Source organism: Bubalus bubalis, chromosome 6, assembly GCF_019923935.1.
Source record: "Bubalus bubalis isolate 160015118507 breed Murrah chromosome 6, NDDB_SH_1, whole genome shotgun sequence".
Classification (NCBI taxonomy): domain Eukaryota; kingdom Metazoa; phylum Chordata; class Mammalia; order Artiodactyla; family Bovidae; genus Bubalus; species Bubalus bubalis.
The window spans coordinates 116,441,911-116,460,631 of NC_059162.1; the positions used below are offsets into that span (position 1 = coordinate 116,441,911).

The 18,721-nt window shown below is 50.2% G+C and overlaps 1 protein-coding gene across 11 annotated transcripts in view; it reads right to left on the reverse strand.

Annotated features, from left to right (window-relative positions):
- The window catches only part of COL6A3 (collagen type VI alpha 3 chain), a 90,141-nt gene that overhangs the window by 31,772 nt on the left and 39,648 nt on the right, over positions 1-18,721 (reverse strand). For all 11 annotated transcript variants that reach the window (XM_044945338.2, XM_044945339.2, XM_044945337.2 and 8 more), the window contains 17 exons: positions 16,418-17,032; positions 13,568-14,167; positions 12,604-12,941; positions 11,456-11,534; positions 9,905-10,050; positions 8,490-8,582; positions 7,928-7,981; positions 6,828-6,899; positions 6,041-6,067; positions 5,906-5,950; positions 5,734-5,787; positions 5,227-5,289; positions 4,533-4,598; positions 4,050-4,103; positions 1,749-1,784; positions 1,083-1,145; positions 298-360 (listed from right to left, as the gene is read on the reverse strand). In XM_044945338.2, the coding sequence (XP_044801273.2) occupies positions 298-360; positions 1,083-1,145; positions 1,749-1,784; positions 4,050-4,103; positions 4,533-4,598; positions 5,227-5,289; positions 5,734-5,787; positions 5,906-5,950; positions 6,041-6,067; positions 6,828-6,899; positions 7,928-7,981; positions 8,490-8,582; positions 9,905-10,050; positions 11,456-11,534; positions 12,604-12,941; positions 13,568-14,167; positions 16,418-17,032 (2,468 nt within the window). The remainder of the gene's footprint in view (positions 1-297; positions 361-1,082; positions 1,146-1,748; positions 1,785-4,049; positions 4,104-4,532; positions 4,599-5,226; positions 5,290-5,733; positions 5,788-5,905; positions 5,951-6,040; positions 6,068-6,827; positions 6,900-7,927; positions 7,982-8,489; positions 8,583-9,904; positions 10,051-11,455; positions 11,535-12,603; positions 12,942-13,567; positions 14,168-16,417; positions 17,033-18,721) is intronic.

Here is an 18,721-nt window from a genome sequence, read left to right on the forward strand (position 1 = left end):
GTTGTAATCTGAGCATCTTAGTAGACTCATCTGACTTCCTGAGTCCACCCTAAGACTTCTGCAGCGAGGGATACCCACCCAGCTTATGTCCACTGGGACTTAGCCCAAGGAGCCCCAAGAAAAACGACATCTAACTTCCTCAGGGCGGATGAGCCAGTTGCTATGAGAACTGAGGTCTGTGTTATGAAAGTGTCGGGCTGAGGGGTCCTACCACCCACGAAACACGGGCTATCCATGCTGGCCATTTAGCGAAAGAGGGGTCCAGACGGACTTACTCAAGGTCCAAGCCAGACTTACCCGAGGTCCGGGAATGCCCTGTTCACCAATCAGGCCTGGAGGACCGGTGGGACCAGGCGGACCCTGGAGAAGTAAGATGCCCACGTAAGTGCTGCGTGGAGGTGACCCGCCACGACCACCACAGGACCCACACAATGGGAGGTTACTCTACACAGGTAGGAACGCTCCCTGGCGCAGGCCACAGCACGGATAAACCTCAAAAATGCGACGTTGAGTGAAGGAAGCCAGATACAAAAAGCCACCTGGTAAATGCTTCCATTTGTATAAAAGGTCCGAAGATGCCAGTCCACCAAGGCAGAAAGGGAATTGGTGGTTGCCAGGAGCTGGGAGGGCGGGGTGTGGCAGGACTGCTTAACAGGCACAGTGTCTCCCTGATGGACAATAATCATGCTTTGAAACCTGATGGAGATGCTGCTTGGGCAACGCTGGGAATGCTCTCAGTGCCCCTTCAAAAGATTAAATTTTGTGTTCAATTTTGCAAAACTGATCGTCACCTCAATTAAAAAAAAATACACGGTAAGACGTGCCTCGGTGGTAAAAAATCCACCTGCCAATGCAGGAAATGCAAGAGATGCAGGTTTGATCTCTGGGTTGGGAAGATCCCCTGGAGGAGGAAATGGCAATCCACTCCAGTATTCTTGCCTGGAGAATCCCACGGACAGAGGAGCCTGGTGGGCCACAGTCCATGGGGTCGCAGAGAGTCGGACATGACTTAGCTACTAAACAACAACAGCAAGACATCTGGGAACGTATCACAGGACACGCGGGCATGCCGGGGTACTGACCTGCGCGCCTCTGGTCCCCTGCTCTCCCACAGGGCCCTGCTGGCCGGGGCCGCCCTGGTTGCCCTTTGAGAGGAGAGAAGAGGCAGGGAGAGGTCAGCCGTCTGTGCTACGGTCACATTTGGAGGAGGGTGCAGGGAACTGTCCCAGCTGTTGCGGGGGGTCAGAAGTAACACTGCAGCTCCAGGGAGAGGCATTGGACACGTGGAGCCAGTTGTCACTTGGCACCCTTAGAATTGACTGCCCCGCTCATCTCACCTTTTCCTCAAGATGACTTCATGACATGAAGCTATTTCGGCCCACATGTGTCTCGCAGAGACAGCTGAGAGGCAGAGCCACCGAGACCAGTAAGTGGGCACATCCCCAGCAGGAGATGTCCAGGACACGGCCTCCTGCCTCTTTTCCGTTCCCTCTCCTCCATCCCCCGTTCCCACAGCCACTTTCATTCTGATAATCATTCTCACTGCATCATCAAGATTTTCCCAAGCCTTTGCAGAAAAGGCTAAATTCAAGGAGATGGTAGGAAAGCTGCTGTTGGAGCCACAAGCCTTGATGGTGAGAGAGAGAGTCCCTCTTAATTTCTGGGTGGGATGGGAGGGCCAGCCCCTGGAAGCTCCCGGTGAGTTATATGGAGATGACATCAAGGAGACGGCGGCATAGAGGCTTTACCTTAGCTCCTGCTGGTCCCCTTCGGCCAAAGCCACCCTGGGGAGAAACCACACAACTGTGAGGGGGAGGCAGGGAGGCTGGAGGAGACTGGGCACCTTCACCACACCCGCTGGGAGCCAGACGCTGTGCCTACCAGCCTGCAGGAAACTCTCACAAAGTGACACCTTCTCAGCCCCGCCCGGCCTCCCCGAGGGAAAGCTGTGTTCCCACGCTGCCCTTGTCAATTATCTAAATGGAAGATTTGAGAGTGACTTCAGACCTGCCAAGTAAAACAAGGAGTCCTCGGGCTACGTGGCCCCAGCCAGTTTCAAGAAAACAGGAATGCCGACCTGGCTATTTTTCTTGCATTTTCCTAACTGGAGGGAGAGGTAAGACAGCAATTATAATGGGAGGAAGCCCCAGAGTCTCCACACTGTCCCAGCCACTATAACACACACTCGGTTAAGTAACGTGTCTGGAGCGCATGTGCGCTGACCTAAGAGCCCGGCTGTCTCGGTTTGAGCTCAAGACTTGGCAGCATCTTCCCCGACGCTCCAGAAGCGAACCTTAGTTCAAATGAATGTGGGCGCACTTGCGCGTACTCCAGGAAGTCCCACCTTCTGATTCCTTCCTCTCTGGTGGAAAGGTTTGGGGTGGGCACCCATCCTGGATACATCTTTGCGAGGTTAGGAGGTGGAACTCCAGAGCCTGTCATCAGCCAGCCTGTGATGGGCATGGCCCGTCTGCTTCCTCAACCCAAGAAGCACGTCCACTGCCCGCCGTGGACCAGCCCAGTGATATTCTGGGGCCACCGCTCCGCCATGACTTGCTGCAATGGCAGCCCCTCTAGTGAAGACCTGGGCCTCCGTCTAGGGACGAACCGTGGACAGGTGGGAGAGGTGCAGCCAGGCCTCGCCTCCACAGGGCACAATCTGCTCCCTCCTCACAGAGTCATCCCTGAGTATTTCCAGAGGTCACCTGTGCTCGGGCCGCATGGGACAGGAGGCAGCCCAGGAGAGGACATCTTTCATCTCAGCGTGAGCCTCACTTGGGGAGCTCCTAACAGAAGTCCCAACTTGACCACACCAAACTCAAACCCCAAGTTTCTACCCATGCTTAGAAATACAACTGAATTCTGTGCTCATCATGGAAACAAGTTTTGGCTCTGTTCACAAAGCTGGACAGCACAACAGTGGAGTGTATCCTCACTGCTTTTCATTGTATACATCAACAGTATCACTCAAAAACTATACTCGAGACTTTTAAGAGAGCGGTTTTCAAAATTTAAGTTTTCTTCTGAATGTTAAAAGTAAGGTGATGCCCATAGCGTATCATCTGCTTACAGGTAAGTTGTTTCTTTTAAAAGCCACCGTCAGCAGACACCCTTGGGTGATCCAGCTGTGGATCCCGCAGCATGTGACTTCCCCGGGGGACACAGCAGAGGGGGCCCCGGTCTCAACCCCCGCCACCACCATCGCCAGCAAGATGCTGAGCAAACACCAGTCTCAGGCACCCACCAGCACCCTGAACTGACTAAGGATTCACAGGCTTCTGGACCATCTTCTTCCAGCTAGGGGGTCCGAGCTCCGGGTACCCCCTGGGCCCTGAAAGCATTCAAATGGCTTCTCAATGATCATCCATCCCCCTCTGACCTCAGCAATTTTTCAACAAGACAAAGACGAGGCAGTGAGTGGTCTGCAACAGGCATTTCTGAAATGCCTTGGAAAAGCAGCTGTGAGAAGCATTTCACTGGAAATCTGGCTCTGGATTCACTGCTTGACTTACAGCAGCGGAAGAACAACAAACAATTATCAAACAAAATAAACATACACCCCGTCTGCCTCCCTGCCCCTAATCCCCTCACTCTTTCTGTATTTCTGTTTGGATTTTTTAATTATTCAGTGGGATAAAGCCTGGCCGAATAGTCAAAAGCAGCAAAGTTATTACTTTTTCAAGTGTCTGTTTGGTCTGTTTTGGAGAAGGGCATGGCAACCCACTCCACTGGGAGATTCTCTCTTGCCTGGAGAATTCCATGGACAGGGGGCCCTGGCAGGCTACAGTCCGTGGGGTCCCAAAAGACGGACAGGACTGAGTGACTTAACCCTTTGGTCTGTTTCGGGAGGGGAGGGAAGCAGACTGGGGGTGGGTCAAGAGTAAATGATAATGACAAAGAGTATGTAGAAGCAGCAACAGGTGGCTTCCAAAATCCCTTAATTCCCCCAATAAAAAGTTGCTCAGTAGCTCTGAGTAGGAAGCCTGGCAGAGTTAGGCAAATAGTTCAAAGTCCCCCCACCCCCGCCCCAAGCCCCAGGAGACACTCACGCTCTTCCCGGGTTCTCCAGGCCCTCCAGACACCCCATCTCTCCCAGGGAGACCCTGGCGTGGGAAAGAAAACTAATGTAAGATTCTCCGCAAAGAAGACTGTGTAACTCAAATTCTGCCCAAGACGCCGGGGGACGGGGTGCATACAGAGAGGGCCGGTCGCCCATGCCAGGGATGCCTCAGACACAGGTGCCCTCTGCCCACCCCGAGGCTTTGGCTTGACGCGCACTTTCTGGAAACATCTAGGGGGCACAAACTCCTCCCAGAAGAAGCCCCTCTTGGGAGGGGCTGTTTGGGTTCCCCTCGGAGACCCCTTCTCAAGCACGCATGCTGGCTTCCAGGTCTCTGCTCCCGACCTCGACCTTATGCACCCACAGCCTCAAGGCCCCCGTCCACAGCCCCCAGGGCTGGCAATGACCCAGGGCGAGGCCAGCCCCCCAGGCCCGCAGCACAGGGAGGGTCTAGGTGTGCAGAGCACTGTACCACGGGGCCGATGTCTCCGGTTTCTCCTTTGGCTCCTCTCTGCTGGCTGTCCTGTCCTGAATTGCCCTGAAAAGAGCACAGGTGGGGAATAAGTCACATATACAGAAAGCCACTGCTGCGGGGGGCCAGGGACCAAGAAAATTGCAGTGACGTCTGCAACTCAGTGCTTCAGCCGCATCCCATTCAGGTAATGCCCATCCCACCTGACAGAGCTTGCTGTGGGGTCAGCCATTGTTCTGAGCCCCAAATGGGGTGGGGGATGATGGCTCTTCCTCCCTGTTCCTTCTCCTGGGGAGGACAGGGGCCAGGCTCACACTTGCCTCATCCTGTCTGGACCCCAAGAGGCTGGCTCAGTGGTGGTCACTTGCTGACAGGTTTTATAGCCCCATAAAACAGGAAAAGCTGTAAACACTTCTCTTTCTCTAACCCAAACTTAAAGCGTCCCGAGACCACACTTTAGGGAAGCTTCTTGGGTCTTAATAGGAGAGGCTTTGCAAAGAATTATCTTGCAGTTAGAGAGCAGAGACATCTCTAGCCACCCCAAAATTCTAAGAAAAGGACAAACCACATATTTCACCAGCATGCTTTAAAGCAATTTCAACAGTGAAATCCTTCCTTTCAATCCACTTCTCCCCACACCCCCTTTCCCCAGGCTTGAGTCTCATATCAGTGATGAAGAGTTAGCTCCCCTTACCGGGTCACCTCTGATCCCGACATCACCTCTCTCCCCTTTGTCGCCTTTGGGTCCTTTGTCACCCTAAATAAAAACCACAAGCAGAGCCTGAGAATTAGTCTTACATTTTCATCTCGCCCTCAAAATTGCGTTCATCCCATCACAGATCTTAAACTGAACAGTGTTCCAACATTTACCATTTAGTCATCTGCCACAAAGGTAAAACTATCCCCAAACATTTCAGGTAACCCCCAAGTACTTATGGGGACCTGGGCTGCATCAGGCACTGGGGACTTATTTCAACAAAACACACTCAGGTCTTGCCCTATGGGACATACTCTCCAAACAAGAAAAGACAACACAAATATGTCGTGACTGACAGGGACCTAGGAGATGCCAAGAACGCACCCCAGGAGGTCAGGGAAGGCTGCCCAGGGGAAGCGGTCTTATACACAAGTAAAAGAAATCATCGTTGAGTGAAATGTTTGTCACTTTTCCAGGACAGCCACACTATAGACATATGCTTACCCTCCTTCCTGGACTCCCTTTCTCTCCAGAAGTACCGGGCAGCCCTTTGTCGCCCTGCCAAAGACAACAATAAAATGTCACTCCTGGCGCAGTGTCTGCCGTAGACTGATGGATCAGTCACCAGCATCTTCAGGCCCAAGCGGTTTGGACTTAAGAGTGGAAACTCACTTACATCTTCACCATCAAGACCATCCAGTCCAATTTCTCCTAATTCACCCTGTCAGGGGACAAGACACATGAGTGAGTGCAAAATCTGGCAGAATACTGGGAAAGTTTTAAACATACAAAGAAAACCAGGCTGAAGTACCTTCTCTCCCGGGAATCCACGAGAGCCCTGGAAGGGAAGGGAAGAAGGAATGTGAGCTGCTTCCTGGAGGCTGGAGAGGGTAGGCCAGAGTAGGCTAAGGGCTAACCCCTCCCCATCCCCAACATGAAGGGCGGGGTCTAAAAACTCAGTGTTAGAGATTCACCTGTTGGGATAGCTTTCTCTCCATCACAAGGGGATCATAAGGCTAACCTGCCTGGACCTGAGTACGTGGGTGTTGTTGGCCCCCCCAGGAGCGGGGGCGCTGCAGACCAAGGGCAGGAGCTCCAAGGAGGTCCCTTGGTAGCACTGCAGTGTGGGGGCCGGTCCCTTGACATGGGCTTCCAAACTCCAGCAGATGGAGAAGATTCATCCACCCTTGATCCAAGTATTTCACACGCAGAAACTTCCAGCGCGAGAGTCCTCTCCCGAGCCCCGCCCCCCATTTCCCTCACTCCCCCCAGGTCCGGGGCTCTACAGACTCTGGGCACCGGTCCTCTCTCTGCCCAGCCCAGGTTCTCTCTGTCCTGTCAGTACCTGCTGGTCACTTCACATTGCCACAGGCAACTTATCTCTCCAGCCTCAGGTTCCCCTCCCAACGCGGCCAGTGCTCCTGAACCCGCCAGGCCCGGGGCCACCTCCATGCGAGGCCACTGGCTGCCCAGTGCTGAGTGGAGAAGCCGGGCGGGCATCTTCCTCCCCCAGGAGGCGTGGGAGGAGCTGTCTCCCTCTGCACACGTGCGGGGCTGCAGGGGTCCCCTCCCCACACTGAGGGGCACCCACACTCTACCTTGACTCCTCTCTGCCCGGGGCAGCCCTGGAAACCTTGAGTGCCGTTCACGCCAGGAGGACCGCGCTCACCCTGTGGGGAGATACAAAGGGGCTCTGCAGGTTGGAACTTCTTGTCGAGTGTGCCCACCGAGCGGGCATCCTTGAGGAGGGCTTGCATTAGGCGGGGCTGATGGGTGACGTGCCAGGCAGGCCTCCAGCCTCGCTGCACTGGGCCTGGAACCTGCAGCTCCCTGCCCCGGAGGGAGACCGTCTGGGGCAGTCAGCAGCACAGGGCACCTCCTGGCTGGTAGAGGACGAGCAGGCCCTGGGGGGCTCCATCTGGTGAGGACTGGGCCCTGTGGAGGGCCCTTAGGCTGGCTGCTCCTCAGTGTGGTCCCTGGTTTCAGTTCTCCAATGAGGTCCAAGCCCAGTGCTGACACCCAGTTCTGCTGATGGGACCTTTGTGGCTTCCAGTCCTTCCAGACCTTTGTCCTTCCTGGGAGGACCTTCCAGTCCTCCCACTGGGGCTCTCTATCCCCACCAGGAGCTCTCTATCCCCACCCCAGGACCTCTCTATCCCCACCAGGAGCTCTCTATCTCCATCCCAAGGCTGGGCCTTGTCGGTTCTCAAAAACCTCTCAAGTCACTTCTAGGTCAGGTTCTGCTTCCCAAAGGCCCTGCTGCAGATTCCACCCACCCCGACTGGACGCCTTGGCTCCTGATAACCCAACCGCCCTCGGGGAGACTCCTCTCAAAGGGTGTCACCCCTAATTCCTACCAAGGTTTCTCCTGCACCCCAATCCACCCCCCTCGCCTCTCGCCTGGGTATCTGAATTTGGTAGATGCTGGGTTTGGTATCCCTGGTGGCCCTCTGTCTCCAAAGCCACTCTGTCCCCCTTCTGAGATGGAACAAGTGAAGACCTACACCTCATACCCACATGCATCAGACCAGTTCCTGTAGCACAGAACTCCGAGTCAAGTTGTTAAGACAGACAGGAATTCATGGTTTTCCCAGTGGAAAAGATTGGAAATGAAACAGATGAACTCCACAATTCAGTCCCAACATGTAAGGAACAAGGAAGGAATAAAGACTTAAGGAATAAAGCAACGTTGACTTACAGGTCCACCTTCGTCACCAGGATAACCTCGGTAGCCATCTTCTCCAGGAATGCCCTAGAACAAAGTCACCAGTTCCTTGGTTAAGAGCTGTGGTTTTCTTTGTTTCCTACTTAAGCATCTCCCTGATCCTCCTTCACGCAGTACAGCCATGTGTTAGGTGTCCCTTGAACGTGACAGCTTTCCACACATTATTTCAGTGCAATTATTCTATCAGGATCTTTAAGGCTCTTGATCTACAAAGAAATACTGTGTGAAGTCCTGTAACTTAGAAGCAAATGCAAAGAATCGTGCTGACCATCGTAGTGAGGCTGCCAGTCAATGATGCCCCTGGTCTCAACATGGTTTTATAAAATAAAGCTACAATGCAGAACTGAACCCTATGGAAAGGGAAGCAGGAGCAGACACGGGGGAGGGTCTGCCCCTCAGACCCCCCGTCCTACAGCACAGCTATTCCTGCTCCTTCCTCTCCATCTCCCCGCCGTGACAGTGGAGAAATCTCTCAGCCGGAGCAGTGCCAGTTCTGAAGCTAGTCTCAGGTGAAAAAGAGAGTAAAGCCACCTACCTTTGGCCCGATGCTGCCTATGGGCCCTCGGTCTCCTCTTTGTCCAGAGCATTTGCAGGGAATCCCACAGCAGGCTTTCTCAGCAATGTTGTCCTACCGAGACAAAAGGCAAAGTTCACCCCTCAGTAAATGCCTAGGAAAAAAGCATAAGTCTGAGGAATGTGGCATTCACAGCAAGAAATGACATCACTCCCCGTGGCATTTCCTCAAAGACTTAGCCATCAGCAGGCTATGGGATGTCACAGACAGAGTCTGAAGAGCCACCAAAGATAATACACCCTCTTCATAAAATATTCACCTAATGCTGGGCCTTACTTCTAAAGTTCCCAGCATAGATAGTCAAGCCTCAGTTGCTAAGTATAACATAGATATTTTTAAGCTGCAAAAAGCAAAGCCTAACAAACCCTTGCGGACGTCCAGGATGGAAGGGGGTTTTAGAGCAGACCATATGTCTTTCCCTGAACCCTGGGCAGAGTCACAGAACAGAGTACCTGCCTTGAGAGAAGGCCTAGGAGTGGCCATGGGGTAGGGTCCCTGCCTGAGCCATGAGCACCCCACCTCTGGTCACCAAGGCCTCCAATATCCATAAGACACCCTGGACATGACCTCCCAGCCCAGCCCCTGGCCTCATGTGGGAAAGCACACCCAAGATAGATTTCCACCTGCTGAACTCATGAGGGTCAATGCGTTTGCTTGCAGTGAATTTCCTAGAATTTTCACGCTCTCCCAAGTCCCAAATTTGTCTACTAACCTCCTTCCACTCAAAAAAAAAAAAAAAAAACCCTAACCCCAGTCCTAGGAAGAAGGCAGGAGGGAAAGAACGGGCAGAGTCACTGAATTCTGCAGTTCACTGCTGCCTCCGCCAAAGAGCCTCTGCGTTGAACACTCAGGCCCACATCCCAAAGCCCCCAGGCTCACCCCTAACCCAGGAGTTAAACCCACCAGCTGAGAGGTTGAACTCAGGGGGATTAGGAAACCTCATGGTCTGTCCTCATTTGCAGCAAAGGAAACTAGAAGAGAAGGCGACAGAAGCCCCTTTCCACCCAGAGATGATCTCTCTTTCCTGCCTACTCTTGTCTTCCCTGTTTTTGGCTTGGAGAGGGTCGATCTCAACGTTATGTCTTCTCAGCCGTCTTATAAAGGGGAAAACGCCTCGTTCACGGAGTAGAGGCCCCTCTGAGGCAACGCTGCCTGGACACCTGTCTCCCAGGTGGCCGTCTTTCCAGTCCTCAGAGAGCTCCCTGCCCAGGACTCGTGTAGTGGCAACAAAGCAGGTCCCTAGTGAATCAGACGAGTTAATTGCCCACCCAGGAGTCTCTCCTCCATTTGCCTGGTGATAACGGACTGCATTATCCTGGGATGCCCCAACTTGTGGCATCTAGACCAACATGTATACAGATACACAAAACACTCACAAGCTGCTCAGCTAGTTCGTAGTCGAGGTCCAGCAAGTTCAGCCTCAGGGGCCGGTTGTACGTGAATCCTCGCCCGAACTCCAGCTGCATGAGCTGCTCCAAGTTGGCGACACGTTCGAGGCCCACCAAGATCAGAGCTCGGACACCTGCAGGGACAGGTCCACTTAAGACTGCTCACGTGGGCGTTCAAGAAACACAGCGCTTTCCTCCCACCTCTATTTTTTAAAGAAAACTTCAGTATAAAAATTTGGCTTTGTAGTGAGGTGGATGAACCTGGAGCCTGTTACACAGAGGGAAGTAAGTCACGAAGAGTAAAACTGATATCATATATTAACACGCATATATGGAATCTAGAAAAATGGCTCTGATGAACCTATTTGCAGAGAAGGAATGGAGACATACAGACATAGAGAATGGACTTACAAACACAGCAAGGGAAGGAGAGGGTGTGACGAACTGAGAAAGTAGCACTGATACACACACTCTCACGTGTAAAACAGATATTAATAACTAGTGGGAAGCTGTTGTATAACACAGGGAGCCCCGCCTGGTGCTCTGTGATGACCTGAAGGGGTGGATGCGAAGGGAAAGGGAGGTTCAAGAGGGAGGGAATATGTATATAACTATGACTGGTCTCGTGGTGGTGTACAGCAGAAACCCATACAACACTGTAAAACAATTATCCTCCAGTTAAAAATAATAAAACAAATAAATAAAAGTTGACCTTTAACTGACACGCATGTAATCACACGATTGGCTGTTCTGCTGAGCTACAATACTAGAACTCTGGACCCTTCTGCGCAATTGTTCCCAAGGTGTCAAAAAGCGCACTGATGGACGCGACTATAGGAAGCGACACTGTCCTTTATGACACACATAAAGCTCAAGTTCCGGTCCCACCTAACACAGATGTGCCGTGGGAAGGTTGAAATCCCACGCCTCCAAAATCAGATGACAGGAGCTTCTTCTCCATTGCTCTGGAGAAGCAAGCTAATAAGCTGAACATTCCTGAGCTAAGTCATGCTTCCATAAATCCTTCTTAAACCTCTGACGTTAGCACTTACTTTTTCGATCGTCAGTGCTATCAAATTCCAAAGCAAATGATCAAATAGTACATCTGGTAACAGGTACCACTGCAAACCAGTCATAATAAATTTGGGAAGTACGCTTTCATTATTTTATGTTAACTTTGCCTAACATTATACTATTTTTGGCTGTGATAACTGCAAACCCAAAACACAGTAATTCCTAAGTTATACGATACAGCCAAATGAATCAAAACTTCATGTTATTTTGCAAAAGCATCAAGCTTTCTAGATGTTGTACTACATGAATGAGCCTAGGACACCATGGGGTCTGTGTCAGGACTTTGGTCTATGTGAGGGGTACTAGCTGGTTCATCCCACGGCCTCAGGCAGGTGAAAGAGGACCAAGATGCTGGACAGAGGTGCCCGCAGGACAAGCCGCTGCCCCACAGGGTCTGTTAGCGAACTCGTTTCTCTCCAGCCCAGCAGTGCCCCTGCCTCCCATTTAGAAACCCCCAGAACCCACCTTCTTGTCGGAGCTCCTCTGATGCTCTTTGTAAATCAGCCAGATCCCCATCCACTCCATCGGTAAAATGAATGACCACCTGAAGATAAAAGATGTGTGAAAACCCAGCTGAAATTAAAAAGAAACATCACAGACCCTTGCAAGGAACATTAGCCAGTTCAAATCCTTCACCTCACGGTGGAGGAAACAGGGGGCCAAGGTTGAAAACCAATTACCCCCTATTCATAGTTCCTTGATACTGTGCATTAGATGGGGTATAAAATAAATGGGTATGTTGCAGGGCTTGATTTATTAAAAAGCACAAGCAACAATAGAAATAAAAATTTTATCTCATTCTCTTTATTTAGGGGATGTAGCTTCACACATGTGTGTGGGGGGAGGGGTGTGCATGTGTGTCATGGGCTGGACTGCGTCCCTCTGAAATTCAGTTTGAAGTCCTAACCCTCAGTGCTTCAGAGTGTGACTGTATTTGGCAACAGGACTTTTAAAGAGGCAATGAAGTAAATGAGGTCATCAGAGTGGGCTCTCATCCAACGTGGCCGGTGTCCTTCTAAGAAGAGGTGATGGGATACAGACACAGAGAGGGGAGACCACATGGAGACAGAAGAGACAACGCCGTCTCCAAGCCCAGCTGAGAGACCTCCCAAAAAACTACCCTGCCTCCCCCCCAATCCCAGACCTCCAGCCTCCCGGGCTGCGAGAGAGCAAATTACTGTTGTGTAAGCCACCCCGCCTGTGGAGCTCTGTTATGGCAGCCCTGGAGAACTGATGTGCGTGTGTGTGTGTGTGTGTGTGTGTACAAACATAGAAAGAGAGATAAAATTATATACAAATAGAGAACATAACATATTTAAAGGGCAGGGCTATGGTTAAACATGCATTAGTCACAAATTCAACTCATTCAAGCTTAATTACTGATTTTCGAGTTTTGTTTTTTTTAAAGAACTTTAGTAAAACAAAGATATTTCATTTCAGCTCAGTTGATGATAAAGGACTCTTATACACAGGCACCACCAACCCCACCAAACATGAAGAACGTCCACAGAAGAACAGTTTGGAGACGGGGCTTTCAGGGCATCAGGGTATGACCCTTGCCCAGTAAAACCGAGAGGTGACACAGGAAGTAGAAACGCGGCAGCCGCCCTGACCTTCACGTTGTCCATCGAGGCCTGCCGGAACTTGTTCTGGTAGAGCTTCAGTGTGTCCGCGGTGAGGACGTAGGGGTGCTGGGCACGCATGTTCTGGAACTTCTCAAACAGCTCCGGCTGGTACTCAGCAAAGTCAAAGGCCTCGACGGGGCCTGAGGGCGTGAGGGCCACCACAGACACCCGCACCGTGGGCAGCTGGCTGCCGCTGCAGCTGATCTTCTGCATCTGACTGATTCTCCTCAGGATGGTGTCCACCTTGGGCTCGAGGCCCTTCTGAGCCACAAAGACATTCTGATCTCTTGAACCATCGAAGCCCAGAATCACATCCAAGTTACAGGCTATAAAGGGAGAAGCAGGCCATGAGCTCAAAGTCAAGCTGCTGAGACGCTTTCAACCTACAGGCACAGCTAGGGACGTGGACCAGGAACACACTCACTCAAGGGCAAGATGAGATCGTCTGTGTACGAACTCTGAGAAGCAATTGGATCTGCCTCTCTCACCAGGAAAATGCATACTGACTCTTAGGAACCAAAACTGTTGACATTTTAGTATGTTAGCTTTGGGGACTTAATCAGCCCTAGCGCGGAATGCAGCCGGTGTCTAGATGCATCCCAAGTGTCGGCTTTAGATTAAACACACTTGAGAATTCAAACACTCTGGTCTCAAATAATCTAAGGAACCTACAAATTGAAATAGACATCAATCAGTCTGAATTATTTAGGGGATTAGACAGGACGGGTAAATCTGGTAAGAGCAAGAAAAGACAGACGTCCACTCCTATCCGGGAAACACATCCTATCTCAGAGGCAGGCGACAACCAGGACCCAACCACGTGGATGTAAGTCAGTCCCAGAAGCAGCAGGTGCTGCAGGAGACCCAAGGCCAGCACTGGGCATCTGGGCAACCAGATAACGTGCCAGCATTGAAGAGACAGGATTGAACATATGCATCTAAAGGGCGTTACCTTTGGAAACGTCAGTCACGCCTGGACATAAGGTCTCATGCATCGCATCATGCAGGGTTTCCAAAACCTGCTCGCTCAGTTCCGACAGCTCCTGGACGTTCCCCACCCGGAAGGCCGTGGCGCTGTTGGACGCTATCTTCCCAACCTCCTCCGAGTCGATGTTCCTTACGCCCACCGCAAACACCTTGATGCCTCTCTGCGTGAGTGCCATGCTCGCCTCCTGAGCGTCCTCCACCGACTTGCCCCCCGTGATCACAAAGGCGATCTGCGGGACCCTCTGGTCCAGGCGGCTGCCTGCCTCGGGCACAAAGTGGTTCCGCCGCAAGTGCTCCAGGCCCACCTTGGTGTTCGCGTGCCTCCCCCCTTTGTAGACCACCTTGTTTATGGCGTCGATAATCTGCTGCTTGGTGGGGAAGTCCTTCAGGAAGAACTCGTCAGTGGGGTCAGAGTTGTATTGGACTAGCCCCACCTGGATGGAGTCGCCCCCTTCATAAACCGTGTCCACAATTTCTGACACAAAACGGAGCACTTCCTGGAAACTGTCTCTCCGGAAATTGATGGAACCATCCAGCAGGAACACAATGTCAGCTTTCTTCTTCTCTAAAGTTGATGACAATGAGAAAAGGGGAAATTCAGTTTCCATACCCAGAACAAAATCACCAAGCAGAAAATGATTAAAATAAGGCCTTCCTGTCATTCATTCACAGTGAACACCTTGGCTCTAGTCCATGACTCTATAGGTACCAGATTCACAGCTCTCAAACCATCATGCCCAAAACAAGAAGATAAATGATAAATCATCTAAATGAAAGGAAAGGAGCTGTGAGAACTCAGCAGATCCCCAGTTATCCCATGCAAAATGGGGTTATGCCATGGATTCACCAGTCCATGGTATCAAGTGTTTTAGGAAATGCCACTGGAGTCTTTTCCCTGGTCAAAAGCAAATGACAGTGTCTGGCAGGAGGGGGGACGTGCCCTAGAGGCAAGGCGAGGGAAGGCTGGAGAAAGACTGGGAAACAGGAAGCAGACCGCATGCACCTTCGGAGGACTGCTGGACAGCATGCCAGTGCTTTGTGGGAGAGAATTTCCCAATTCTAACCAAGGAGTTGAGAATGGAGTTGAGAGAAGGGAGATTCAGGGCAGTGTGGAATGTCCCACCACCAGCACAGGAGGAGGATATGAAAGAGCTAAGTGGAATGCGATGCCTCATGGAAAAGCAACCCTAATCATTTGCTCCAGATGTCTGCATGGCCATCACCTGCGGAGGAGCTGAGAAAGACATGGGTTGGTGGAGGAACCCAACTTGCTCTTGGCAGCACTCAAGGTCAGATTCAGGAGCATGAGGTCAAAGCTATAGGTGGACAGCTCTCAATTCCCCCAGGGAGGTGCATTCAGTCCAAGGAAGGAGGGTTGTCTCTGTCCCACCTAGGACAGAGGCTGCCTTTCAATCATGTTTGGAGGGGCATGGACTGGACAACCTCAATGGTGCCACTTTATTCTGAGAGCCAATGAGTCTGTGGCTAACCCTCAATGCACTATTACAGAACATCTCAATAGGGCTACAGCTAGTCTCATGGAAACTCATGGAAGAAGCAAGGACATTTGCTTTCTGAAATGGTTCCTTCTATTCCTCCTACAATTTCAACTGAGTTATTCTTCTTGTATTTAATTTCTAGGGACTTCCCAGATGGCTCAGTGATAAAGAATAAACTTGCCAATGCAGGAGACTTGGGTTCAATCCCTGAGTGGGGATCCCCAGGAGAAGAAAATGGCACCATACTCCAGTGTTCTTGCCTGGGAAATCCCATGGACAGAGGACCCTGGCAGGCTACAGTCCATGGGGGTCACAAAGACTCAAGTATGATTTAGCAACTAAAAAAACATTTAATTTCTAACAGTATCACAGCCACAAATCTGAGAGAAGAAAATCATTAAAATGAATGCTGATTGCTTTTTTTCAATTAAAAAATAGTTGGTGTTCCCTCAGAATGGCCACCATCAAAAAATCTATAAACAATAAATGCTAGAGAGGGTGTGGAGGAAAAGGAACCCTCTTGCATGGTTGGTAGAAATATAAATTAATGCACCCACTATGGAGAAGAGTATGGAGATTCCTTACAAAACTAGGAATAAAACTACCATATGACCCAGTAATCCCACTACTGGGCATATACCCTGAGAAAACCATAATTGAAAAGGACATATGTTACCTCAATGTTTATCACAGCACTATTTACAATAGCTAGGACATGGAAGCAACCCAGATGTTCATTGACAGATGAATGGATAAAGAAGCTGTGGTGTGTATATACGATGGAATATTACGCAGCCATAAAAAGGAACACATGTGAGCCAGTTCTAATGAGATGGATGAACCTACAGCCTATTCTACACAGTGAAGTAAGCCAGAAAGTAAAAAAAATAAATATCATATGCTAATGCATATATGTGGAATCTAGAAAGATGGTACTGATGAACCTATTTGGAGGGCAGCAATGGAGACACAGACATAGAGAACAGATGGACATGGGGCAGAGGAGGGGAAGAAGAGGATGGGACAAATGGAGAGAGTAGCAAACAAATACATTACCATATGTAAAATGCATAGCCAGTGGGAATTTGCTGTATGACGTAGGGAGCTCAAATCGGTGCTCTGTGACACCCCAGAAGGGTGGAACGGGGTGGGAGGTGGGAAGGAGGTTCAAGGAGGGGCTGTGTGTATACCTATGGCTGATTCATGTTGATGTATGGCAAAAACCAACACAATATTATAAAGCAGTTATCCTTCAATTAAAACTGAATAAAAATAATATAATAACCACTTTGTAGTCCCAGGGCCCAAATACATACCTGGCCTTGAAGGAGAGGGTGTGTCCACTCCCGGAGGTGCAGGGGTGACCCCGGAGGACCCAAAGGAATTCACGATCCTTTCTTCTATGTTGGGGAGGTCTCTGAACTCCCGCACCGTGAAGACGAGCCTGGGATCGCTGGTGATGGTCTGCAGCTCTGTTCTGTCAATATTTCGGTCTCCAACCCCTAAGCTCGCAATTCCTGCAGATTTTATCACCTGGGAATACCTGGAAATATCATCCTGGGATTTTCCACCCAGAAATAGAACCAGGTGTTGGGGCACCCCATCTTCTATCCGGCTCCCGGCAGACTTGACAAAGTAATTCCTTGCCACGAATTCCAGAGCCTTGCCAGTGTTGAGAGGAGACCCCCCTTTGAACCTCAGGCGACGTATGGCATCCAGCACGCTGGCCTGGGATTTATAGGTCTTTAGTTGAAATTCTGGGAAGACGTCATTGCTGAACTGCAGGACCCCAATTCTCACTTTGTTGGGACCGACATTGAGTCTCCGCACGATTCTGATAACAAAGTCCCGGATGTGCGCGATGCCATCTGGCTTCACTCCATCAGAGCTGTCGATGAGGAAGACAACGTCCGCAGCATCGCTCTCCACAGCTGCGGGTGAGGAAAAGGAAAACTCAGCACAGGACTGGCGCGCATCTGGCTTTATCTCTGAACTTCGCACTCCATCACACCATCATGCCAGTTAACCTGAAAACTACCAGCCAATGTGCGTGTCTTTGTCTCCCAGGTTTTCTATCAATCATTACATATTGGGCCTTTTGCATCAAAACAATTTCTGCTTCTTGAAATACTGTTAGTTCTCCAAAACTTCCCCTTTCTGAGTTTAATGGTGGCTTTGCAGTCTGGGTTACAACTTCTTTCAAAATAAACAGCGCTTAGAAACAAATCCTGGGTGACCATAATCTATGAATCATGACCTGTTACTACCAGCAGAGACTGAGATCACCCAGACCAACATCTCTTATTATTATGCAAGAAAAGAGAGACAGCTGAGGACAAAGGCCACCACTTAGCTAGTGACAGCCAGGAGAAGCCCAACTCTCTCCCAGGGTGTTTGATTCACAGTATTTCTTTTTCCTCACATATCTCTAGCATTTATACAAACTTTTTATTTTAGCTGTTATTCCCCTGTCTTCTTTGCATGAATCAGTTTTTTCACTATACAATTAATCAAAAGTCCTAGGAAAGATAAGGAACCCTGGTGGCTCAGATAGTAAAAAAGACCCCAGGAGATCTAGGTTTGATCCCTGGGTTGAGAAGAACCCCTGAAGAAGGAAATGGCAACCCACTCTAGTATTCTTGCCTGGAGAATTCCATGGACAGAGGAGTTTGGTGGGCTACAGTCCATGCGGTCGGTCACATGACTAAGCCCCTAACATTTTCACTTTTCAGGAAAGATAAACCATACCTTCCTATTAATTGGATTTCTAGGTACTTCCTGGATGTCATTTATTAAATAGCTCACATCTTGCCTCTCAACAAATTCAACCTTTTGCTTCATAACACACTGGCCACTTCCAGTGGAAAAACAGCACAGCAAAAGCTGAGCAAGTCGTGGAACAGAACCATTTTTTGTTGAAAACAGAAAAGCTGCCCCAGCACACACAGCCAGGCCCTGGATTCTCCAGTGGAACACAAAAGATTTCACAGAATCATCAACATCAGGGAAAGCCATGCTCTTTTTGTGTCTGAACACTGACAAAAAGAAGACAAAATAACCAAATACCCGCCCCTATCTTGGATCACAGGTGTGACCACTGTTTCTTTACCAATTACAACTTTAGCTATGAGAGTTAGTAAGACACCCAGTCAAAGAACTACTCCCCCTTCTCAACAACACCCAATCCAGGGCAAAGTCCCATTTCCTCAAGCCTTCCACAAAACCATCTTTGGCAAATTCAAAACCTGCCGTCAGCCCTTCCTGGTGCCCTTCTTCCCTGCAGCAAGCCACAGTCCCAACTGGTTCCATCACAGGTGTCTGTTATCTTAGCTTTACTTGTGAGCACCATGGCCTTTGAGCCCATATATATATATATATATATATATATATATATATATATCTCTATATCTCCACTCCAGTACTCTTGCCTGGAAAATCCCATGGACGGAGGAGCCTGGTGGGCCGCAGTCCATGGGGTCGCTAAGAGTCAGACACGACTGAGCGACTTCCCTTTCACTTTTCACTTTCATGCATTGGAGAAGGAAATGGCAACCCACTCCAGTGTTCTTGCCTGGAGAATCCCAGGGACAGGGGATCCTAGTGGACTGCCGTCTATGGGG